The sequence below is a fragment of the Malaclemys terrapin genome, chromosome 3, assembly GCF_027887155.1.
Source record: "Malaclemys terrapin pileata isolate rMalTer1 chromosome 3, rMalTer1.hap1, whole genome shotgun sequence".
In the NCBI taxonomy this organism is placed as follows: domain Eukaryota; kingdom Metazoa; phylum Chordata; order Testudines; family Emydidae; genus Malaclemys; species Malaclemys terrapin.
The window spans coordinates 229,063-255,319 of NC_071507.1; the positions used below are offsets into that span (position 1 = coordinate 229,063).

Here is a 26,257-nt window from a genome sequence, read left to right on the forward strand (position 1 = left end):
TGTGGGGATGTAGACCTGGTGTCAATGGTTCTCTGTGCATAGATGGGTCATGTTGGGTACAGATTTACTGGGATGGAGGGAAGTGACTTGCTGCTGCCTCTACTCTAGAGCTGACAGGAGCTGCCTGCTTCCCAGAAGTTATGTATTAAGTGCTTGGTGGCCAGAGCCCTCAACAAGAGCAGCAAAAGGCCATTTGCAGGGAGCAGGTCCCAGTGTGCAAGCCCTTGCAGAGGGAGGTAGTAGAGACCTGGCACCTCTTGTGGACAGGCACATGTGCCTGCTTCCCAGCATCCCATCTGTGACCATGGCACAGTAGGGTGCTCAGTCAGGCTGCAGGTGCACACTGGTCCTACTTGCCTTTCATGACTCAGGGGAAAGGCTGCTGGGGAACTAGCACTCCCTGCTGGGAGAGACAAATTGTGGCCCAGGAGCCATGCCTGACCCTGTGTAAGTCTGTCCACTTAGCATGCATGCCTGGTTCTCCCAGCTATTAAGATGGTGTGAGTTGGGCATGAAACAGGTGGCAGCTACACCATCTTCTCTGTCCTATGTAGCCAAGCTGGAACCCTTATGTGCCTTCTCACTGCACTGGTGCCCTACATGGGCATCTCCAAGAGGCAGGAAAAGAAGTGTGAAAGTGACTCCCATCGAGGTACTACCTTTGAGGGTCTAGGGCTACTTACCCTCCCCCACACTAGGGTGGGAAAGCATGTAAGGCCTGTACCAGCTCACTGGTGGGAAAATGTGACAGGGTGGAGAGGCAGATGCGGGTGGCTTTGCTCAGCAAAGCTGCCCCCTTCCTTTTGAAGTGTGGCTTCCCCATGGGGATCCGTGCTGAGAGAGCAGCAGCAGTGCTCTCCTTGGGTTAGCTGCCCACCCATGACCCCAGGCTTCCTCTTTAAGGTCTTCCTCCACTAGTATTACTATGACTGGTAGGGCGATTTCCTTGGCTCCTGCTAGTAGGCCACAGCCTAGGAGGATGAGAACAGGAGATAGGATTTCTTTGTGTACGGGTCCAGATGCTGCTGCAGAGGTGTAATGCCCTGAGGGCTGATATGCAGATTTGGCTCCGGTAGCAGGAGTGGGTGGGAATCCTGTTGTTTTGGGTATCTACTCTGATATTTGACTGTCTGGGCTCACTGTGTCCTTTCTCCTTCATGACCCATTGTTCTCAATGTCTGGTAAATGTGAGACCCGTGGCACTGAGCCTTTGGGGTTGGCATGTGAGAACTGGTGTGTTGGACCCAGACTGGCCATTTTTTTTTATTTCCTTACACAATTCCTTGTCTGTTTTAGGAGTAGGGATCTCTCAAGCCCTGCCAGGAATGCTGGAGGTTATAGCTAAACCTTCACAATGAACCCTCACCCTCACCCATGAGCAATAACCTCTAACCCCTGAACATTGAGCATTTACCACTAACTCCTAAATGATGAATGCTTATCGCCGACTCTTAACCCCCAACACTGTTCAGTGAGGAAAAAAAAAAAAAAAAAAAACACTGAATCCTTAACTGGTGAGCACTCAGCTCTGACCCATAACCCCTACTGGCTGAGCAGTGAACATCAACCCTTAGCCCTAATGCTGAGCACTGAGGGTCAATCCGGCACTGATAACAGCAGTGTTCAGCCTTACCCTGCAACCCCTAAGCACCGAATATTAACTAGTAACCCCATGCTCAGCCCCTTTTCAGTGAGCAATAACCCAAACCAATAATGGTTGAACACTCAGCACTGATCCTTAACTGCCTACACAATTAGGGAGCAGGGAGAGAGAACCCTAGACCCCTCACTGCTGACCCAAAAACATTTAGTGAGAGAAAACCGCTAAGGCTGGACTGGTGAGCTGTAACCACTAGCCCGGGAGCAGTGAGCGATAATTGCTGAGTGCTCAGACCTAACCCTTCACAGCTAAAAAGTGAGCAATACCATCTAACTCCAGATTGGTGAGCAATAAATTAAACCCTGAGCTGTTTAATGTCAATAAAAAAAACTGCAATAGCTGCTCAAAAGAACATGAGTAGCACTGCACTGATCTCATACCAACAGAACACTAGATAGTTAGATTTATTCTAATATTAAAAGGTTGTATATACCTAAAGTAAAATATAAATAGGTTTTAGTAGTTTTACATCACATTTTTATTTAAGTAATTGCTACAAAAAAACGATTCATTAGAGAAACTTCAGTAAAGGCTTCCAATTCCCCTTAGTGCTGTAGCCTACAGGTATAGGTATTTGCTAGATGAGGCTTAGGTGTAAATTAAGGCAATAATGCAATGAGCCTACAAGACAATAGTTTAGCTAAATTAAGGCACAAGGTCCAAAAAGGCTTAAGCATAAGTAGTTAACCAAAAGTAACCCTCGATAATACGATTTTAAACAATAAAAATGCTGTAATAACTAAACTGTTGACAAGTAACCACAAGATACTAGTTCATAGCATCTTGAGATATTTTAAGTTAGGGACATCAGCAGCTGTCTGACAACAAGAATGTCATGGTAACTGACTGAATTATATGCTAATAAAATTAAGGTAAAAAGGATTAATAATCTATTGGAGAAGGGCATCCCAACATTACGGTGAGGAACTACAAATAATGAAAAGGGCCTGAAACCCCATCTGAGTATTGCATTGCGCATGGTGTCATAAGTGTAACACATTATAAAAGTTGTATCCCACCCTGTGTGCCTTCAGAGATGGCAAGATGATGACTGATGGTGATGGGGAAGATAACTAACACTGCAGGTTATTTTGCACGGGATGGTGTAAGTATCTGGATTCTCAGCACATTCTGTACTCTCTCTACCTGCCTCGCAGGGTTTAGGGTGTTCATGACTTTGCTAACTGTATTAATAAAATTATTATAAATACAGTGTGATTTCCTAAGTGTGAGTGTTGCAACCATGCACCTTCAGGCTCCCAACTGAACAGGAGTTCTGATAATACTTTGCCTGATCTTGGTACAAGAACCTATCAAGTTTCAGTGCTATTTGGGGAAACTAAATTATATTACTAATCAATATACAATCAATAGATCTGACACAGTGCATGTGTTTCCTATTCTAACTAGGTAAATGTTCAGGAAAGCAAACCCACAGTGGCAGCACGTTAAATCCTATACAAATCACTCCTAGACGAGCGTGGACCAAACCATGAGACCCTTGCTCGGTTTTTACTCATTAAGTAAACGGATGCTTTGCCTGAGTAAGGACCTCAGGATTTGGCCTCATTTCAGTATTTTATTGTGACCAACTTAACATTGTTGGAGGACTGTCTCCGCCATCTTGTGACTACTGAATTCTTTAGCAAAGAAAGCAGTAGATGGGGGGGAAAGGAATGCTGTAAAGTTGTCCAAATAAATTTGCTTACCAGTTGCACAATATAGCCCCAAAGTAGGACCAACATGGTTCAGTTGTTTCAGTGCAATATACTTTCAAATAAGATCCATGTTCACTTTCAGAATTCTACTGCATTCCAGCACCAGGTATCTTCCTATATTTGTATATGAAAGCATCTGTTTTTCCAAGGCTAACTCCATAGGATTCTACTGCTGCCAAAGACCCAAAGCATGTAATGTTATTGTTGAAGTGTTCAGTTTCTACAACTTTAATTGAAGAGGAAATACTTCTTGGACTCCCATTTTTCTCTTTGGGATTCAAGTCTTTCACCACAGCAGCTCCATTCTTGTCGTCAATGGTGGCGTTCAAAGATGTGTCATTTTCAACACAATTGCTAATACAGCCACCCATGTGCTTGTGGAGATCTTGACTCACAAGTAATACAACTGTCCCTCCAACATGAAGCACTCTGACAGTTTAAAAAACAAACAAACAAACAAAAAAAAAACACACATGGTTAGTTGTGCATGCTTACTAGGCTGTGCATTCTATCTATGGACTCCTCATGCCCCTATCACTGTAGTATCTAGGCACCCTCAATCACAATCAGAACTATGACCATTCTTTGCAAAGAACAAGTCAGTATCTGTCACCTTCAAGGATCACAGAGACACTGGGATTTTAGATGCTTTGGCCCTAATTCAGTGAAACACTTAAGTACGTGCTTAGGTTTCTTGTTTCATCATAATCAGTAAAATCTTTTGCAAACTGTTGTAGCTCCACTCTAAATTTTTCCCTAAATGGAGAAGCTGGACCCTTCTTGCCTCAGCAATATTTCTGACTTGGGGAAATGAAAAGCATTTGCTATAGATAAAGGTGGGTCCAGCTGTACTGCTAACATTTCTTCTCAAACTGAAAGGATGATCTCCCTCAGACACCTTTTCCAGACCTAACTGATGGAAGTTGGAGGCTTTGGACTGATTTTCCAGAGCCTCTAAACTACAATGTAAAAGAAGTATTTCCTATAACAGAATAAGGGAGTTTTTAAACTGACCTTTTCCTTAGGGTTATCTACACTTACAGTGGTGTATAGTGTACAGACACGGCATGCCCAGTTAGTATGGGCATAAACAAAACTGTAAAGGGTGAAGCACTGTTTAGGTGAGTAGTTACTTGCATAACTGAACCCTAGGATATACACCCTACATGGGCTCTCTACATGCCCAAGCAGTGTCTCCCATGTCCACTCTGCTATTTTTAGCAATGTAGCATCCCGCAGGCTTCCGGCTGCTGGAGCCTTTCCTTGCTGCAAGGAAAGGTTCTGGCAGTGGGGTGCTGCTGGAGCCTTTGCTGCTGTGTGTAGCGCCGCACCATAGTGAGTGTGGACGCAGACTGCTTTTCACTGTACAACATAGCTACACGTACAATTCATGCCACCAGAATCGTAGTCAAGTGTAGTCATGGTCTTAGTGAGATCTAAATGATTGTCCTCAGTTTGTTCTATTGATTCCTAAAGCTTTTTAATCTGCGGAAAGGTGACATCAAATTGCACACAGTTTAAAATCAAGTGATATAAATGACTTGTTAGGAGCGAACATGACAAGAGCCGCTGGAATGCTTGAGCCCCAGAGCGGAACTGCTCCCATCGGAAGACTGCTCACAGTCAGCAGGTCAAATAAAAGGCTCTCATTAAGTCTGTTGGTGGAACTTCTCCAGCAATTTTTTCCCCTGGTTCCCATATTCAAGGAAACATCTTTGCCCGAGAAGATCCACCAAGAGAAAACAAGACCAGAATGGAACAGAGCTCTAAGCAAGGCCAACAAGAGAATAAAGTAGATAGTTTGAAAAAAGAAAAAAAAAAAACACACACAACAACAGATGATTACATCGATACCTGTCTGGTCTGACAAAAAGGAAAATCAAATACTATGGGCTCAACCTTTTCTGTACAGGACCCCTCCCACAGAGCCAAAACATAAGGGAGGTCACAACCCTCTGAAACTTGTTCTGATTGCAAAACTTGAAGAACCCATGATCTAATACAACAAACCTCCATTAAAAGTGTATTACTACTATATCCCATAGTCTAGTTACTCTTCCAACTGCAGTGAGACTTAAAGTAAATTCCCTCTTTCCCAAAATTAGGGCCACCAATAAATAGGGCAACGGATCACAAATACAACTGACTAGTAAAGACCTCTTTACCTTTCTTCACCATAGAAACTGAAGTTTCTACACTCCACTTTTTGGTTTATGCCCTGCCCACCAGTCTCATTTTTGGAAATGTATACTTTTGGCATGGTGCTCATTTTGAAAATTTATTTTTATGGGGACCATTAGGACTGCTTGTGTTTTGTTCCCCCCCACCCACCCACCCCATTTCGAGCCATTTTCAAGGTTAGAAGAAAGCCTGTTTTCTTCTGAATTTTTTTTACATATTTTAATTAAAGTTTAGTAAACAGAGGAATAAAGTATTAAGACAAATATGATAACAGGCCTTTTTAGAGATGAAAGTAATGCCTTTATTTAAAAAAATGCATACAAATATTAGTAACAGAACATGCATTTTTAGAGAAAATAAAGGGGAGTGGGTTAAACGAAGTGAGAGAGGCAGTAGAACAGCCAAGGAAAGCAAAAGCCTTTCAGTCTGTTACAGAAAAAAAGAGGCTGCAGAGAAAGTTTTAAAACCAGAATGGAAGAAAAAAGTCTGTCTCACTTTGTCTCTTGTTTACCTTCCCCTTCATTTTCTCTACAAACATGTTCTGTTGCTAAAATGTAATGCCTTTATTTAAAAAATGCATTAAAAAAAAAACCTCTAAAAAGGTGTTTTATTTATGCCTTAACACTTTATTCCTTTGTTTTCTAAACTATTTAAAATGTGTAAAGCTTATTTTCTTCTTTAAAAAATTCTCTTTTCTTCTAACCTTTAAAATGGCACTAAATGTGAAAAATCACACAAACAATCCTAATGTTCCCTATAAAAGAAATATTAAAATGGCTACCAAGCCAACAGTGTACACCTCTAAAAATGAAACCAGTGCGTGGGACATAAACCAGAAAGGGGGCATGGAAACCTGTCAAAATTTATGATGAAAGGTAAAGTTGTCTTTACTATTCTACTGTTGCAAAAGCATCTTAAGACTCCTCTAGTATCAACAAAAATGAACCATTTAGAATCATCTGGTATGAGTGTCTAAACTTTGACAGCTGTATGCTTCTCAGACCACCACTGAAAACACAGCCAGCTTTCAAAATAACCTCTACCTGAAAACAGTAGGAAGGGTGAAGGTTCTGTCACCACATTGACCTGTAGAAAGAGTAACCCCTCAGTTCAAGAATGCCTCGAGGACGCAACATAACATACATGCATTGACAGCTCTTACTGCTGTCAAAGCTTCCACAGATTGCAAGGCAAGACATGAAACACCTCAAATGATGCTCTGGAGAAGTGGATTTGTGAGGAATAATTGTATGCAACATAGACATATTTAATTTTTAGCTTTTCTGGGTCCAGACCACAGAATTGGGGGTCATTTCAAGTAGAGATTTTTATGCTCGTGATTACAAACAAGTATAAAGTTTAAAAAATACCCTAAAGTGTTTCAAAGATTATATATACCTTTCCATTTCTCGAAGAATATTTGGTAGAAGCTTTATGTCTTTTGTTATCTTGAACTTTTTCCCAAATGGAATGTCCGAAATCACAACATCAACACTTTCTGAAGGTAATGGCAATGCTGCAAAACAGAAGTCAGATTCTTAAATTTGACTAAACTTAATAAAGAACAGTGACTGAGTAGCAACCACGGTTCAAGCATGTTGACAGCAAAGATCCTTACTCTTGTGGAGTGCATAGCCTCAGCACAGTGTTCAGAACTTCCAAAAAAACATGGTTATTGAGGCAATGTATATGCTCCCTCATAAAGGAGCCACAAACTCAACTCTGCCCCAGTCCCTTTCAGCTTCAACAGAATCCACATGGACCCACCCTGAAAGGTAGACATGGGGGAAAGGGCGTATACAATTTATGCTGTTAATCTCCACAAAGAATTACAATAACTAGATAAACTTTTCTCTCCTTTGCATCTGACAGCATAGATCCCCCAACCTCTGCAGATAAACTAGCAGTGACAACTCTCTATAGAAGTGGTCTAAGAAGAACTAGAGTGGAGAACGGTTTTCCCAATTTGGGCATCCAAACGGGAGGATAAGCCACAGGATAATAATACACTGAAAATATAAACTGACCATCAAGGAGCAGGTTTACAAGTCTTAGGCTTTCTCTAGACTACCACTTTTGTTGGTAAAACTTTTGTCAGTCAGGGGTGTGAAAAAATACACCCCTGACCGACATAAGTTTCACTAACAAAAGTGAAAGTGTGGACAGCACTATGTTGGCAGGAGAGGCTATCCTGCCGGCAAAGAGCGGCTACATGGGAGACCTTACAGCAGCGCAGCTGCAGTGGTACAGCTGTGTCATTATAAGGTCCATAGTGTAGACATAGCCTTAGTGAAGGAGATGATCCTAAGACCAGTTGAGTTTGCTATGAACCTGGAAGAATGTATTGTAAGCATCTGAGGGTCTTACACACCTCCAAGCTTATGACATTGTTATAAAACAGCGGTTCTCAAACTTTTGTATTGGTGACCCTTTTCACACAGCAAGCCTTTGACTGTGACCACCCCCCCACCCCCCAAATTAAAAAAACATTTTTATATTTAACACTATTATAAATGCTGGAGTCGAAGAGAGGTTTGGGGTGGAGGCTGACAGCTCGCAAACCCCCCAGGTAATAACCTCATGACCCCCTCAGGGGTCCCAACCCCCAGTTTGAGAACCCTGTTATAAAACATTTCATCCATCAACACCACGCAGGAGGCACTCAAGAGATGTGTGACAGGGGACACCTATGGTATCTGCTAAAAGACCTAAGAAACCTAAAAAACAAGAAACCCCAAGGACATCCTCTTTCAATTCTAGAAAGAAACCAATGCCATTAGTGTAGCTTCAGTCCCATATTCCACTAAAGGCAATGGTATAAATGAGGGCATGATTTAGCTTGTGGAATGTTTATTACTGACAGAGAGAAAGAATATACCCACCTTGAGTCTGCAAAGCTGGCAGCCAGAAAAATTGTGTTAATTTGCAAGTAAAAACATCTGATCAGGATGTCAGAGAGTCAATGAACACGAAACAACACAATTCCATTTTTACAAACTAGTTCTTCTCCTCAAGGTAAATAACTGTTTGCCAATGAGTTTTAAAGTGGGAGTTATGTGGTTAACCTTGCAGGCACTTTACTTACAAGAATAATTTGCTCAAATGCACATGTTAAATTGAAGGAAGTGATGCATTAGATCTTTCATACAGAATCTGGTTACAGGCAGACCTGGCTGTAGCCAATTTAATTTTGATTTTGAGCTGCTTTCTTTGAATTGCTTCTCCAGATGCCTCAATTTTCTATGCCAGCTCTAAGTGATTGTCTTTTACTGAAGCTATACGAAAAGGCTAGTCTCTTGAGAATGGCCTTAGCTGTTTCCCAGAACATTCTTGGATCAAGATGTATGGTAAATTGTTTTGTCTATGAACGAAATAGCCAGCTATGCATTCTTTTGAAAAACCATGAAATTAATATACTCTGACCAATGACTAAGATACAATCACGAAGCACCAATTACTTCCTCAACAAGGGTATGGTCTGAGTTCAGAATACATCTAATTTTAAGTATCCTAAGCCAAGCCAAATCCAGTGGAGGGCTCTAAAACCAATCAGGTAAGAAACAGATATTACAAGGGAAGGTGTACTATACATTCTCCTTCATCTGAATACAAGGTAAGGTGTCAAATAGAGACGATCTTTTGCTAACTGCTGTAATGAGTTTTCATACATGGATAATTCAGGTCCAGATTTGGAGGACTTGTCCAGATTAAGTATCATATCATAAAGCAATTATCTTCTCCTAAAATCAGCCCATGAACTGAGAACAAACTCACAGCATTTTCCAGGAAAAGGCCAGGGTCATGAAATGTATCCACTGCAAAAGATAATGATTCATTAATTGGCTTAAGTTATCATTGCAGAAAAATTTGAGTTACAAGTTGCAGCAGATCACAGGGCTTTATCTTTGTATTATAATAGTTAACTAGAACTTTTACCTAAACAATGACTTTTTTTGACTGGGAATTTCACATAAAATACAGAGTAATAGTTATTTGCCAAACCCTAGAAATTAATATATACAGTATACTTTTGTTAAGTTTCTTGTCAAAACATAAGGGGAAGAGAACAGAAAAACAGCAGGTCATGAACATAAAGGAAGTGTCAACCCAATCACGTATGAAAAGAGTCAAGGACTCTAGGTTTTAGTATACTTTAAGTCACAGCATTAACTATTAGTTCTAGAACTCTGTTTAGAGTCCTTAACACATGCTTTGTCATTCTAAAATATTTTCAAATATTACCTACGACAGATGCTTTAAGTAACTCAATTTTATCCATCAAACCTGCAGCCTTAATGTTTTCATGTGCACCTTGTAGCTGCGAATCATTTATATCAGCACCCAAGTAATGTACATTCTGTTGGAGGGGAAAGGAGAAATTTTTATTATGCAGAATAAAACAGAATACTGAATATTTTTACACATTTAAGAGTTCAAGTTGTTCTTCAAAGGCAAGACCTCTGGGTGAGATTCAGTGCTGCAGATCTTACAATAGCAGAATATAACTCAAGTCCAGAGAGAAGCAAAAGTAGCTTTAAGCTTTGCAATTCCAGGCTGCTCTAGGGAGCAGTAATTTAGATAGCCCTAGGTGATAAGCTACAACAGCCTGTCCCCAGCTACCTATGAGCAGCTGCACTACTCAGAACCCTGCAGTGCACTGCCCTGTGACATCATCCCTGACATTCCCTCTACTCTGGGGTAAGCACTGGATGACAGCCTACAGCGGTCTTCCTCAGTTCTTCCACTGAGGGAATAATCTGCTGGCTGGATCCAGAGCTTTTAGAGCCCTTTTGTGCTGCAGAGACCCCTGTCACTAGCAGAAAAGGGCCAGAGCAGGGGTGAGAATCTCTTTATGAATTTAGACAACTGCAAGAACAGGTGCACAGGAGTTAGTGATGTGTATAAGCACATCTTGGAGAAGTTTTAAACCAAAGCTCAGTTTAAAAATTCAGCAAACTTTTCCAGAAAAGTTTGGCTGATTTTCCAAGACCACTTACTTTTGGTAAATTACAATACATGTTTTACAAATATAAAATAAATTAATGTAATACTATCTTGGAAACATCCTACCTATTATAACTGTAGAACTTACAGGCCATTCTTTTGCAGCTTCCAAGAGTATTGTTCCTAATCCACACATAGGGTCTAAAACAAAGGCACCAGCCTATAAACAAACAAAACACACTGACTTTTTTTGTTTTAAAACACATTTAACAGTAAAATTTGTTCTTCAAAGGCAAGACCTTTAGGTAAGAACATAAGAACAGCTGTACTGGGTCAGATCAAAGGTCCAGCCAGCCCGGTATCCTGTCTACCGACAGTGGCCAATGCCAGGTGCCCCAGAGGGAGTGAACCTAACAGGTAATGATCAAGTGATCTCTCTCCTGCCGTCCATCACCAGTATCTGACAAACAGAGGCTAGGGACACCATTCCTTACCCAGCCTGGCTAATAGCCATTAATGGACTTAACCTCCATGAATTTATCCAGTTCTCTTTTAAACCCTGTTATAGTCCTAGCCTTCACAACCTCCAAAGGCAAGGAGTTCCACAAGTTGACTGTGCACTGTGTGAAGAAGAACTTCCTTTTATTTGTTTTAAACCTGCTGCCCATTAATTTCATTTGGTGCCCCCTAGTTCTTATATTATGGGAACAAATAAATAACCTTTCCGTATTCACTTTCTCCACATCACTCATGATTTTATATACCTCTATCATATCCTCCCTTAGTCTCCTCTTTTCCAAGCTGAAAAAGTCCTAGCCTCTTTAATCTCTCCTCATATGGGACCCATTCCAAACCCCAAATCACTTTAGTTGCCCTTCTCTGAACCTTTTCTAATGCCAGTATATCTTTTTTGAGATGAGGAGACCGCATCTGTATGCAGTATTCAAGATGTGGGCGTACCATGGATTTATACAAGGGCAATAAGATATTCTCCATCTTATTCTCTATCCCCTTTTTAATTATTCCTAACATCCTGTTTGCTTTTTTGACTGCCGCTGCACATTGCACGGACGTCTTCAGAGAACTATCCACAATGACTCCAAGATCTTTTTCCTGATTAGTTGTAGCTAAATTAGCCCCCATCATATTGTATGTATAGTTGGGGTTATTTTTCCCAATGTGCATTACTTTACATTTATCCACATTAAATTTCATTTGCCATTTTGTTGCCCAATCACTTAGTTTTGTGAGATCTTTTTTGAAGTTCTTCACAGTCTGTTTTGGTCTTAACTATCTTGAACAGTTTAGTATCATCTGCAAACTTTGCCACCTCACTTTTTACCCCTTTCTCCAGATCATTTATGATTAAGTTGAATAGGACTGGTCCTAGGACTGACCCTTGGGGAACACCACTAGTTACTCCTCTCCATTCTGAAAATTTACCATTTATTCCTACCCTTTGTTACCTGTATTTTAATCAGTTCTCAATCCATGAAAGGATCTTCCTTCTTATCACGACAACTTAATTTACGCAAGAGCCTTTGGTGAGGGACCTTGTCAAAGGATTTCTGGAAATCTAAGTACACTATGTCCACTGGATCCCCCTTGTCCACGTTTGTTGACCCATTCAGAGAACTCTAACAGATTAGCAAGACATGATTTCCCTTTACAGAAACCACGTTGACTTTTGCCCAACAATTTATGTTCTTCTAGGATAAGAATTTTATTCTTTACGATTGTTTCAACTAATTTGCCCGGTACTGATGTTAGACTTACAGGTCTGTAATTAGCGGGATCACCTCTAGAGCCCTTTTTAAATATTGGCGTTACATTAGCTATCTTTCAGTCATTGGGTACAGAAGCCGATTTAAAGGACAGGTTACAAACCATAGTTGTTAGTTCCACAATTTCACATTTGAGTTCTTTCAGAACTCTTGGGTGAATGCCATCTGGTCCCGGTGACTTGTTACTGTTAAGTTTATCAATTAATTCCAAAACCTCCTCTAGTGACACTTCAATCTGACAATTCCTCAGATCTGTCACCTACAAAAGCCGGCTCAGGTTTGGGAATCTCCCTAACATCCTCAGCCGTGAAGACTGAAGCAAAGAATTCATTTAGTTTCTCCGCAATGACTTTATCGTCTTTAAGTGCTCCTTTGGTATCTCGATCGTCCAGGGGCCGCGCTGGTTGTTTAGCAGGCTTCCTGCTTCTGATGTACTTAAAAAACATTTTGTTATTACCTTTTGAGTTTTTGGCTAGCTGTTCTTCAAACTCCTTTTTGGCTTTTCTTATTACATTTTTACACTTAATTTGACAGTGTATGCTCCTTTCTATTTACCACAATAGGATTTGACTTCCACTTTTTAAAATATCCCTTTTTATCTCCCACTGCTTCTTTTACATGGTTAAGCCAAGCCACAGTGGCTCTTTTTTAGTTCTTTTACTGTATTTATTAATTTGGGGTGAGATTCAGAACTGCAGCTCTTACAAATGGGGTACTGTATTCAAAGCAAAAAGATATTGACTTATCTTCTGTGACAGAGCTTGACCCTGGGACATGATGAATGCCCATAAATTCCCATTAAAGTCAAAAAGGACTGACAGCAATCAGCACTATACAAAATCAGACTTACCATAAGACATTAGAAGTATAAGAATCACTGAGATACCTTCAATTACATTTTTCTGAAATCCTAATCTAAGCTGGTGTGTTGGTTAGAGGACAGGCACTTTTAGAGAAAAAGTGTATCCGTAATGTTCCTCTAACATGTGTCTAAGGCCATCTCTACCTCCACTAACTGGATCATGAAATTCTTAGCCCTCTGAGCAACAGAACCTATCATTATGAAGGCCCCTCTGTTGCTACTATTAATAATCTATATCAATGTTTGCTTACACTGATTTCAGCAAGAGATGCCATAGCCCAGGCTACAGTAGATCGGAGTCCTGCAGTTTGGATATACTCTCTGGTCGCCAGTGGAAGTCTGCAAACAACAAGAGGTAGATACCAAACTAACACACTCCATATAAGAAGTGAATCCAAAAGAATGTCTCTGTAAAAATGCAAATTGTCATGCATAAAAATCATCATATATAGTCATCATATATCATACAGGAACTCAATAGAAAAGGATAACTCAGTGAGGGACAGGGAGTGTGACTTGTTGCTCAGCACTTTTGAAAATCAGGTCACTGATTTAGGTGCCAAACTATGGCCTTATGAACCTAGCTTTAGGCTGCTCTTTTGGAAATTCAGGCCAAGATTTCAAGTCAATTTACAATCTGTCTAGAGTTATCAAGATGTAAAATAGCCCAAAGGATACAAATTAAGAAAAATATTTTATACACAGTAGCTGCTAGGACTCATTTATAAAATGAGACTATTAATATTCATACTATAGGACTGCTATTTGTGAATTTGGTGATAAAAATATTTACCTGAAGACAGGAATCCCCACCACCGAGTAAATATCATTTAGATGTACAAAGAGCTGAAAGGGGGGAAAAAAATAACATTAAAAAGAAAACCTGTATCTTCTAAGTTAATGTGATGGTAGTTTTGCTAATTTAAACTAGACATATAAGATGCTATTTATTTGACCTTTATAATTAGGATTTGGGGTTTTAGATCAATCAATAAAAACCAATAGTATCAAAAATTATCTTACGTTTTGAAATGAACAAAATAGGAAACCCAAATTTACAATTTCTAAAAGAATTTGTAACATTTAAACAACTTGTAAAGACATTCTACATTAGTTAAGAGTTCATCACTAGGCATTCATATCTTTAAGGGACCAATTTTTTAATATAGTTCAAGGAACATGCTTAGACACTAAAACTTCCTCCCAACTTCGCCAGCAGGTTTTTCAGGACTTGGATTCCTCCAGAGAACAAAGCACTACTGCTTAGGGCTGGGATTTTCAAAGCACTGAAGTGATTTAAGAGGCCCCTTCCCTTTTAAAGGGACTTGTGCTCCTAAGCCACTTAGGTATTTTTGAAAGTACCATCCCTACAACTGCACATAGCGAATATGTGGTTCCTTGACTATGTACATACACAGGTATGCGTAATGCATTTCTAAGGTTGGCAATGGAAGCCTCTGCCCCAGAAAGCGTACCTGACCAGTTATGTCATTGCACTATGAAATGCAATCTTACAATCATTTAGACATAAGCCCTCTTAGTGATAGCCTTACCTAGGGAACTGCTGAAAAAACAGAGTTGGATGGCCTAAGGTCTTCAGTCTGCTCCAAGCAGAACCCTAATGACCTTTTTCATATCAAGCTTGTGGAGAAGAACTTCATTGGGATGGGCATATGGGTGTGGAAAAATGGCAGCAAGGGCAATAAGCTCATTAAAGGTTGATGTCAATCACTACCTTGGCAAGGATTTTTGGGAGAGTTTACAGCAATAACTTGTAAAATCTAGTATGAATGTGGGTCAGTCATGAGAGCCTGAAGCATATTCACTTTATGAGACAATCCACTGCCACTAGGAAATTTAACCTTCCACATAAGAAAGCTGAACTCACAAGTACAAAGTGCCTCAAAGAGAGGCTGCCGGGACCAAATAAATATCCCCTTATGGAGGGGGCTCTTTTGGGGGGACATACAGCGGAAATAAAATGTGTCAAGACCTGCATGAACTTAATGATAAGAGATGCAGAGACGATGGTCTACTTTCAAATAGTTCATGGCAGGCTGAAACAGCTGTCAAATGCACCTGGATTAAAAATCAGACTTTAATACGGTCTCAGACAGACAAAGGCAAGTCAAGCCGTTTGCACACATCATTGACAGTGAGTTTCACTGCACTATAGAGCAACCCTTTCTACTTAGAGCTGGAACTCTTACTGATCGAGTCTTCTAGAAAAGCCAGGATGTTTGGAAAACCTAGCTGAAGACATCATGCCTGCAGAGTGTCATCCTTTCAGGAACCAGATCAACAGGGACAGAGATTTGGGTAGGGATGTGAACAGACTCCTAGTCCAATGGGACTGCCCGCCGCTTTTGTGAGCAGGGTTGAAGACTTAGCCCTGTACTGGCTCAGACAGAGTAACAGGATGACTGAACCTTCACCCCTTCTGGGTTTGGTCAGAACCTTTGCTACCACAAGTACTGGTTCATAGGTATATGGGAGCCCCCTTCCCCAGTGCTCAGGGCCACAAGAAGACTACTGGTACTTTTTTGTTCACATCAGTAGCAAAGAGTGAGGAGAATTCTACACAGTCTTACAACAAGAACACTGGAGGGAGAATCCTATGCTGGTATATTTAAAGAATGAAAGTGTTCTATAGTGAAGCAAGAAGGTTCAATGACCAGCTGGCTTAGTGGTCAGATAGTGACCTTTCAGTTTCTGCCACCCTGTTCATCCCAGAGGGGGCCCTGTCTGTTTAAATAAATTAAATTAATGGAGATATCCTATCTCCTAGAACTGGAAGGGACCTTGAAAGGTCATTGAGTCCAGCCCCCTGCCTTCACTAGCAGGACCAAGTACTGATTTTGCCCCAGATCCCTAAGTGGCCCCCTCAAGGATTGAGCTCACAACCCTGGGTTTAGCAGGCCGATGCTCAAACCACTGAGCTATTCTTGTATGCCTCAATCACCCCCACATGCTCTGATTGCTCCCCACAGGTTATGTCACGACGGGGGGGGGGGGAGCACGGAAAGAGTGCCAAGATAGGGGAACCATGCTCCCAACTCACTCCACTGGGTCCTGACCCAGGAGTCTACCAAAGTGTCCAGTCCAGTTATTGAGATACCCCAAATTATGTTTTCCACTTGGTCACTTCCTACCAGTCTGGAGCCTCAGTTTGGTGCACAGTCACAAGCTTAGCAGACTCTCCTTGGTCTGTTAGTGTCCTGTTCAGTCACTCTTTTTTAGGGCTTCCAAATCCCAAAGAGGTGGGGAGTGAGGGGAGGGGGAGATTTGGTCCCTGCTGCTAGAGCAACCCACACCAAGCTGTTGTCTTCTTGGCACAGCTCAGCATCAGCCTTGCTTCCTGAAGCCGTGTGCTGCTTATTCCCCTCAGCCCCTTCCTGGCTACCAGTGTTCTTTTAAACTGTTCCTCCACTGGGAACATACCCTGCACCTGTTGAGGGGGGGCGGGGGGAGGCCTTCCTAGTCCAATATTGGTCTACTCCCAGCCCTAGTTCAGAGTGGGGCCTATAGACACTCTCTCTCTCACACACACACACACACACACTCTCTCTAAAACCACAATATGAACAGTGAAAAAAGTCATATCAAATCAGCACTTGACAGTGTCATTTTAAAACTAGTGAATAATTCAGTAAACAAACCACTTCATTACCTCTAGATCAGGGTTTCTCAAATCTGCTTTCCACCCAAGCTGTTTTATAAGAGTTATTCCAAGTACTCTTCCCACCTCCTGAAAGGAAAAAAAAAGCCACCCCAAAAAACAAGATATCACTGAAAGCCACTGAGATGAAAAGGAATCTGAATTACAAATGACAAAAAAAAAAAGTGATGTTAGAGTTTAAAGAATTCACAAGCAAGGCAAGACTATATAGTGTAATATGACACTAGCAGCCCTCAATCTGGACATATACAAAGAGGCCAAACAAAACATCTGTCCTAATACCACAATTGAAATTTAACAATTTGATTACTAAGTATTAGTGCAGAACTACTTACTTCTAAACTGGCAATTAGTTTGCTTTCTTCAGCATCTTATAAGGTATTCTGCTCTGAAACATAGGTATAAAATTGTCATTGGGGAGCAGAATTCTTCCCCAACCTGCCAGCCCTGTAAACTCCACCTACACTGTGAGACAAGCTAATTCTTTTCCTTCATCATCAAGAGATTCTGCAGGCCAAATCAGACCCCTGCAAAGGGAACACTTACAATTCATTCTGATTTTGGAGTTTGCAGATTTCAAGAAATACTGCTTTTATTTAAAATGTGCAAGGAATTTAAGTCCGTCCACTGTAGAGTTAGCTATGCAACCCCCACAGGACTTTCAATGTTTGCAAAGTTGCACATCATCAGTATAACTGTTCAAACTGCAGTCAGTTACAAGTTACAAGAATTCTGAGAGGACTGCTCCATCAGCAGCAGCCGTATAATGCATAGGTTGGCTATACAAGCCTGTCTTCTCAGGAGTGAAGTCACTGATTCCCGCTTGCTCAGCTGCTATAGGACCAGGTGACTGGAATTAAGTGAATGACCTGGGATAACACACTGAACATCATGAGCAGGTTCTTCCTTAGCTAACTGATGACTGCTCTCAGATAGGGAAGAAACTGACAGGTTTCAGCTGAGATTCATGAACAAGTGTGCCACAAAGTCAAAAATTCCTTTCCCATCCCACATTTATATAATTGGGAAGAACCATCTTAACACTGATGTACAGCCACACACATTGCATCTGAGGCAGTAGGACCACCAGCATTCCAAGACCTCAGAGATTGGAATAGTCCCCACTATCAACAGCCAGTCTTCTTAGTTTAATTGCTTATAGGCCAGCTGGACTTGTTTGGGGCCACATTACCACTGTAGGAACTCCCAAAGAAAACTCATTTGATCTGAGAAGCTCTTAACACCTGCTGTTCAGCAGACCTTTAGATAGATTATCCTAGTGTATAGCCACTATCCACAAATTTCTGGAAAGTTTTGAATGAATAGAGCCTGAAAAATGTAAAACACTGCATAAAATTGAGCACATTTCTAAGTGTTTGCGGGACGGGGGCCTTACAGTTTACTGTGCACTAACTTCAATGGAAAAACCTCTCAGAGAACCAAAACTTCTACACATCTTCAAGTAAAATAAATGGAACCCAAGTCACAGATATGTTGCTTTTTTGCATCCCATATGCACTAATGTATTCCTTCATAAATATAATGCATCCTTGATAGAAGCTATTCATTTGAAAAGTTATTTTGCCCTAAAAATACCCTGAAATGGGCAATAATACATGTATTTCTATTCAAGGTTCTCTAACACAAACCATGAATAGTCATGCTTTTATAAAAAGTAATTTCGAAACTATTATTGATCCATTTACTAACCAAATACACAGAGTTACTAGGTATTTCAGCGCACCTTTAAAATTTACAATTAATTCTATCCTTCAGGAATTTTGATTTGTCATACCTGTGAAGTAAATACTTTTGCAATTGCTCCACTACAGCGACAAGAAACTCTGAAACTGAAGCTGTCGTTATTGTTTTCAACTGATTTCTCTATTCTACTTTCAGATGTCTCTTCTAGAAAAGTTTTGCTTTCAGTCAACAAGTCCATGTCGTTGTTTGTTTCTAGTACCACACTTTTCTTTTGCTCTTCCATGTGGCATTCATCAGAAACTGTCTCTAATATTTGTTCTCTCTTCTGTTTTTTTCTTATGATACTTATCTCTTCTTCGGATTTTCGTTTTAGGGATTTTGGATTTTCTTTAGAGAGGTTTCCTTGTTCGACCTTATTTCCATGAAGATGTTTCCAAATGGAAATAATATCCAGCCAACATCTGGGGTCCTCAATTACAAGTTTTTGAATTTCATTAAATACTTTTCCTAAAAGAGATCTGAACTTAGTTTATTCTGTGTTAACATTTTAATACACACAATTTATTTACACTAATCAACATTAAAGTATATGTTTGGGAATATTAAACACTTATTTCCTAGGACTGTTAAATGAAATAACAATGCCTTACAAAAAGTCTAATCCATTCATTTTCATGGATAAAGAAATTTTACTTTTACTCAGGGTTATTGCATATTCACACATGACAAAATCAGCACAGTAAGTAGGGTCAGGATCATTATAGTTTCCACCCAAATTTTCTACAACAAAATTTCTTAAAACATTTCATACAAAAGCAGTTTAAGACAACAGGTTTTAAAGAGAACAATTAACTCTGTGAATTTGTTAACTCCCGAGGCACCAGTGATTGTAAATATCGCAATTCTGAAATGATTTAGTTATGGGTGGTGTTAAATCAATCATATCCTGCTTTGTCCTGGCCTTGCCCATAGCTCTCCCCTCTGCTCAGATACTCAGAGAGCTCTGCATGGCAATGGGCCAAATTCTGGAGCTAGCTCATGGCTGGGAAGCCAGCATGGTTTAATAGTTAATCACAGTCCCAGTGTGCTAAAATGACTTGGGTTCTTAATCCCTATTCTACCAATTACTAGTTTTTTGCCTTTGGATAAATCAACTTAATCTCTCTGTCACTTAGTTGCCCCATTGTAAAATAAGGATAATGCTTATTCAGCTTATAAGGCACTTAGAAATGCTGTTCAACTCTGAAAAGTGGCTAAAAGTCAGATCCGTTTCCCCATTTGGATTCAGACACATACTAGTATCGGCTAACTTTTTTTTTTAAAGTTACGTTTTACTCTTGCTAACATTGCAGAGCCTAAACATCTTCAGAAGAAGGAACTGGAGTCTATTCCTTCTTGTGCATTATCAACAGAACTATTAACTAAATTCCTACAGCAAAGCCAAATTATGACCATATTTAAGCAACAGCAACACCAGAGTCTCCGCAGGTGTAAGGAAACAGCAGTTAGTCCACAAAACCTTTATTACAGGCAATTAGAATAAGCAGGAAAGAACCCAACTGTAAAGATATAAACATGTGATTAATTTTAAATACATGAGTAGTCCCATTGACGTCACTAGAGTAAAATATTGAGAAATTGAACCTTGGGGAATAAAATTAGTACAAGTATTATGATCTTCAGTTTTCCTCAGTACACAGACGAAAGAAAGTTAGGTACTTCTATTTATTTTTTGAACTTTAGGTCCATGGATAAATTTGATCCTCCATGACAAGTTTTAGAATATTTTTCAAGTTCCTAATTAGATTAAAATAAAAATAGCGATGATAGAATTTGATCTTTGCAGATACTTATAACATTTGAAACTTCATACCACAAATAATCCATCTCAGTTTATATATCTAAATCCACTCAATCTCCAAGAAAATTATCCTCCCCACTCATTATACATAATGCTCCAGATTTACACCATGATATATGAAAACAGAATTTGGCAGAATTCAACAAAATCTGTTTCATTCAGTACATATCCCCGACTCATCAGCTGTTCCCTGTCTAACTTGATCACCCAATGAGGTAGGGGCCCTGTGGGAAAAAAAAAACTAAGCAGCCGTGCAACTAAGGAGTATCACAGAATCAGAGAACTGGAAGGGACCTGGAGAGGTCATCTAGTCCAGTCCCCCGCATTCAAGGCTGAACTAAGTATTATCTAGACCATCCCTGACAGGTGTTTGTCCAACCTCCTCTTAAAAACCCCCAATGATGGAGATTCCACAACTTCCCTAGGCAATTTATTCCAGTGCTTAACCACTCTGACAGTAAGTTTTTCCTGAAGTCCAACCTAAACCGCCCTTGCTGCAATTTAAGCCCATTGCTTCTTGTCCTATCCTCAGAGGTTAAGAACAACAATTTTTCTCCCTCCTCTTTGTAACAACCTTTTATGTACTTGAAAACTGTTATGTCCTCTCTCAGGATAGTAATGCATAAATCTAAAAATGGGCACTGTTGTTGAGGGTGTACATTAATAGATATCATGGAACAGGGCAGAACTTCTTCAGAGCTCTGGTGGATTCCAACCTCCAACTTTAAAAACTTTCCACTGAAATTACACAAATACGTATGTGCAGTGCCAGCAGAACATTAGGAGTTGGAATGAAACATTAGTTTCTTTAAAGAGAGTGCATAAACAAGTCTTATTTTTTAAACCACTTTTAACTCTGCCAAATCAAAATGGATTTTCCCTTTGACCACTCACAGGAACATTTGTGACCTAGGGACTATTCTAAACCACAAAGCTGTTAGAGCTATTAAAAAAGGCCCCAAAATAGTTTATAAACATTACAAATGTATTTCCTCCCCATTCTCTCTATTAAATGAGGGGGGATTTGATAGCAGCCTTCAACTACCTGAAGGGGGGTTCCAAAGAGGATGGAGCTCGGCTGTTCTCAGTGGTGGCAGATGACAGAACAAGGAGCAATGGTCTCAAGTTGCAGTGGGGGAGGTCCAGGTTGGATATCGGGAAAAACTATTTCACTAGGAGGGTGGTGAAACACTGGAATGCGTTACCTAGGGAGGTGGTGGAGTCTCCTTCCTTGGAGGTTTTTAAGGCCCGGCTTGACAAAGCCCTGGCTGGGATGATTTAGCTGGGAATTGGTCCTGCTTTGAGCAGGGGGTTGGACTAGATGACCTCTTGAGGTCCCTTCCAACTCTGATATTCTATGATTCTATGATTCTAAAACAACTGAACTGCTTTTGCGCAATCCTTCCAAAAGTTCACTTGAGTGGAGAGATGACCTGAAAAATATCAGCCCGAAAGACATATTTTTAAAAAAGTTTTAAGCAATCAAATGAGCCCTCAAAAGGAAAAAAGTCTTTAAAAAACCCCAAGTGTATTTGTTGCTAAGGCCTACACTTATAAAAAGAGGAATCCTGTTATGTGTTGTGATTTTTTGTTTACCTTAACAGTCACCTTTCAGAGTAGAAAGGTACTTGAATGTCCTTGGATAAAAAAGATTATAAGTCTTATTATTGCTTAATTAAAACTATGGCATTTGAAAACAATTATGGAATTCTTTTCCAAATCAGATTTCAACTTCTACTTTGAGTTCATAATATTTTGTGTGTAGAAAGAAGAGAAAGAGTCATAAACAGTACCTTTATTTCTAGAGAGAGAAATTGGTGCATGTTTTTTCAGCAGCAAAAATAATCGTTCTCCAGACTTCAGCTTCTTCAATTTACTCAACTCAGAATTGGTGGTAAAGAAAACTTTTCCTGAAACATACTCCACCTAACAAAAAGAAGAAGTCTAAAAAATAGTCTCTAGATTTGGTTTAGGCCCACCAAAAGAAACTTACCATGCGGTTGCACACCTTCACATTAAGTGCTCTTGCGCCTTTGATTCCATCCAACCACAGTAAGCAGGGGTATACAATGAAGAGCACCACTATATTAATATATTGAGTTCAATATAGTTTAGTATATAGATTTTTCAGATCATACCTTAACAACTCAATCTGTTAGATACCTGAGGACATTAAAATCCAGGAGGCACTTTGTAAGAACTGGGGGTTTTCCCCAGTGTCATTGCACATTCTTCCTCTGTTCAGCATGCTGTTTACCAGCTGACTGCTGCCCTTCACTTAAGGGGTTTCTGCAGTTCCCATCACATTGGGGGTAATGTATAAGATACTTTGGGACAAACAGGTGCGCTATAAATGCAAGATATTATTACAGTATACCTCTTTGGCTCTAGAATGGCTGCTTTATTTGGATATCTCCAAGAAAACAGATTAGGCTAATGATGACTAGTGCTTAATTGGGAAAGTATTATCTTAAATTTAGCTAATGTCCAATAGTTAAATGATGATAAACTACACTTTGAAATACATGTGACATTTTAAACTCTGATCTGTAACATACAAGTTGTCAAATGAAGATTAAGGAGAAGATTTTCCTGAAGACTGGGATGACCAATAAGTGTAGCTAGGTTCCAGTAGCACCTGGTACAAATATGCAAAGACCACCTTGAAGAACCTTTGCAACTGTTAGTCAGGCATGAAGAGGTAGGAATAACAAGTGTTTTTAAATCAAATTAGGCTACTTGAGTTTGCTAACATGTCTTGAAATGCCACTTAGCACCTAGTATAAACATAATTTAATACTTTTACCATCGTGTTTGGTGGTCCTATTGTAACCTGGGTTACATAACAGCTAACTCAAGTTACACAAGTGGAATCAGAAAAGCACCAAGAGTAGCCATAACAAAAGGATGGCTGTTTTTTCTTTGTGAACAGAGCATATCAAGAAACAGAGACATGCCCCCCTCCCACCGTACAGGATACAGACTAACACGGCTGCTACTCTGAAAGTTAAATGAAGTGTCCCTAGCCTCTGTTTGCCAGAAGCTGGGAATGGGTGACAGGGGGTGAATCACTTGATGTTTCCCTGTTCTGTTCATTCCCTCTGAAGCACTTGATATTGGCCACTGTCAGAAGACAGCATAATGGGCTAGATGGACCTTTGGTCTGACCCAGTATGGCCATTATGTTCTTATGTTATGCATGAACAAAACTGTGGAGAAATAGATCTGAGCAACAAGATACCTCAGTCTCACAACACCACCTTTAACTCACCCAAGTAAAACTAGAACAGGAGTACTTGTGGCACCTTAGAGACTAACAAATTTATTAGAGCATAAGCTTTCGTGGACTACAGCCCACTTCTTCGGATGCATCTCCAAGTAAAACTCACATCCTATGTCCAGGGCTGTAGGGTCTGTGTCTCCCTCAGGAGTCCCACCCACTCACCAGTCATCTAGAATTTGGCTAGACATGGGCAAGAGATATATTTCCAAACAGAGTGAGCCAACAGGTACACACACAAGTTGTATTTTAATATATATTAGATGACAGAGTGAAGCCACCATCTACCCTAGGGTTTAAAAAACATGTTGGCTAACAGTAAATGAACATGTTTCAAAACTATATATTTTATCCTGGCGTGCACAGGGCTCAAACCTCCCTGGGAGGTTGGAGCAGGTGAGATCTAAAGGACAAACTCAGCAAAAGGCTCTCCCAAGCCTCCTATTCCATCAGAGCCCAACCCTCTTATCCCTCCCAACAGCCCCCACCTCCTTAAACCCCCATGCAGCCCCCCCGGTCCCGACCCCCACTCCATCAGACCCCCATGACACATACTCCAGACCCCCCCCACCTCATCAGGCCCACATCCCCGGACTCCCCCACATCCGAGCCTCACCCCTCAAGCCCCATACACCCACCTTCCGCCCCTCAGACCGCCCCCGCCCCTAGAGACCCTCATCCCGCGGGCCAGACCCTGCCCAGGCCCCTCCCGGCGCGGGCCGGGCGAAGCGAGACCCCTCACCTGCGTGGCCCCCAGCCGGGCCCGTACCTCCCGAAGCAGGAAGGGCTCCAGGCCCCGGCCGGCCGTGCAGAAATAGCGGAGAGAGGGCCCAGCACAACCCGACGCCTCCGCCATGCCGCCCGCTCCGCCACTGGGCCTGTCCCGCCCCTCGGGCCGCCCCATCCCCCGGCCCCGCCCCGCAGTCCGCCCCCCAGTTCCCCCGCCGCTTTTCGGGCCGCCCCCACACTCCAGCCACGCCCCACAGTCCGTCCCCCCAGTTCCCTCCCTCCGCCTCTCAGTCCGTCCCCCCAGTTCCCCCGCCGCTTTTCGGGCCGCCCCATCCCCCGGCCCCGCCCCACAGTCCGTCCCCCCAGTTCCCCCGCCGCTTTTCGGGCCGCCCCCACACTCCAGCCACGCCCCACAGTCCGTCCCCCCAGTTCCCTCCCTCCGCCCCTCAGTCCGTCCCCCCAGTTCCCAGCCGCTTTTCGGGCCGCCCCATCCCCCGGCCCCGCCCCACAGTCCGTCCCCCCAGTTCCCTCCCTCCGCCCCTCAGTCCGTCCCCCCAGTTCCCAGCCGCTTTTCGGGCCGCCCCATCCCCCGGCCCCTCAGTCCGTCCCCCCAGTTCCCAGCCACTTTTCGGGCCGCCCCCACACTCCAGCCACGCCCCACAGTCCGTCCCCCCAGTTCCCTCCCTCCGCCCCTCAGTCCGTCCCCCCAGTTCCCAGCCGCTTTTCGGGCCGCCCCCACACTCCAGCCACGCCCCACAGTCCGTCCCCCCAGTTCCCTCCCTCCGCCCCTCAGTCCGTCCCCCCAGTTCCCAGCCGCTTTTCGGGCCGCCCCATCCCCCGGCCCCGCCCCACAGTCCGTCCCCCCAGTTCCCCCGCCGCTTTTCGGGCCGCCCCCACACTCCAGCCACGCCCCACAGTCCGTCCCCCCAGTTCCCTCCCTCCGCCCCTCAGTCCGTCCCCCCAGTTCCCAGCCGCTTTTCGGGCCGCCCCCACACTCCAGCCACGCCCCACAGTCCATCCCCCCAGTTCCCTCCCTCCGCCCCTCAGTCCGTCCCCCCAGTTCCCAGCCGCTTTTCGGGCCGCCCCCACACTCCAGCCACGCCCCACAGTCCGTCCCCCCAGTTCCCTCCCTCCGCCCCTCAGTCCGTCCCCCCAGTTCCCAGCCGCTTTTCGGGCCGCCCCATCCCCCGGCCCCTCAGTCCGTCCCCCCAGTTCCCAGCCACTTTTCGGGCCGCCCCCACACTCCAGCCTCGCCCCACAGTCCGTCCCCCCATTCCCTCCCTCCGCCTCTCAGGCTAGGGTTACCATATCTCATAAATAAAAAAAGAGGACCCTCCACGGGCCATGGCCCCGCCCCTTTCCCCACCCCTAGCCCCGCCCCAACTCCGCCCCTTCCCCCACCCTAACTCCGCCCCCTCCTCCCTCCCACTCCCAGCCAGGGGGAAAGGGCTGCCCCAGTGCTACCAGCATCACGGTTTCCCGGGCAGCCCCCAGACCCTGCGCCCCCAGCCGGCGCTTCCCCAGCACAGCTGGTGCCCGGGAGGGGAAGCGCCCAGCCGGGGGCGCAGGGTCTGGAGGCTGCCCAGCAAACCGTGAAGCCGGTAGCGCTCGGGCTTTGGGCAGCCCCCATGCCTCCGGACCCTGTGCCCCCGGCCGGGCACTTCCCCTCCGGGGCTCCGGCGGCTCTGCGTAACTTACACTGTATAAGTTACACAGAGCCGAAGAGGAGCAGAGCCCCCGCAGCTGGAGGCTCTGCTCCTCTTAGGCTCTGTTCAAGAGCCGGGCTGCCCCAGCGCTACCGGCTTTGGGCAGCCCCCGTGCCTCCGGACCCTGCGCCGCCGGAGCCCGGGAGGGG

General features: G+C 42.8%; 1 protein-coding gene across 4 annotated transcripts; it reads right to left on the reverse strand.

Annotated features, from left to right (window-relative positions):
* Positions 1-2,084: 2,084 nt before the first annotated feature.
* Positions 2,085-24,536, reverse strand: THUMPD2 (THUMP domain containing 2). Of its 4 annotated transcripts, none has more exons than XM_054022736.1 (10): positions 24,416-24,536; positions 22,187-22,319; positions 18,624-19,039; positions 16,820-16,897; positions 13,943-13,995; positions 13,401-13,488; positions 10,652-10,723; positions 9,802-9,916; positions 6,958-7,075; positions 2,085-3,807 (listed from the first exon to the last, which is right to left on the reverse strand). In XM_054022736.1, exons 1-10 carry the CDS (start codon positions 24,527-24,529, stop codon positions 3,465-3,467), a joined length of 1,530 nt encoding a protein of 509 aa, XP_053878711.1. In that variant the 5' UTR covers positions 24,530-24,536; the 3' UTR covers positions 2,085-3,464. The 4 variants fall into 4 exon arrangements, with proteins under 4 accessions (XP_053878711.1, XP_053878712.1, XP_053878713.1 ...); XM_054022738.1 differs by lacking the exon at positions 2,085-3,807 and adding an exon at positions 9,334-9,374 and having other exon boundaries at positions 6,964-7,075; XM_054022737.1 differs by lacking the exon at positions 9,802-9,916 and having other exon boundaries at positions 10,630-10,723.
* Positions 24,537-26,257: the final 1,721 nt, after the last annotated feature.

Bases quoted from the DNA above. Each gene is read 5' to 3' on its own strand.
- THUMPD2 (XM_054022736.1), bottom strand. From the start codon at position 24,529: ATGGCGGAGGCGTCGGGTTGTGCTGGGCCCTCTCTCCGCTATTTCTGC. The intron at 13,996-16,819 runs GTAATGAAGTGG...CCCCCCTTTCAG, and splicing joins TGAGAAACCCTGATCTAGAG to CTCTTTGTACATCTAAATGA. The intron at 10,724-13,400 runs GTAAGCAAACAT...GTTTGTTTATAG, and splicing joins CATCTCTTGCTGAAATCAGT to GCTGGTGCCTTTGTTTTAGA.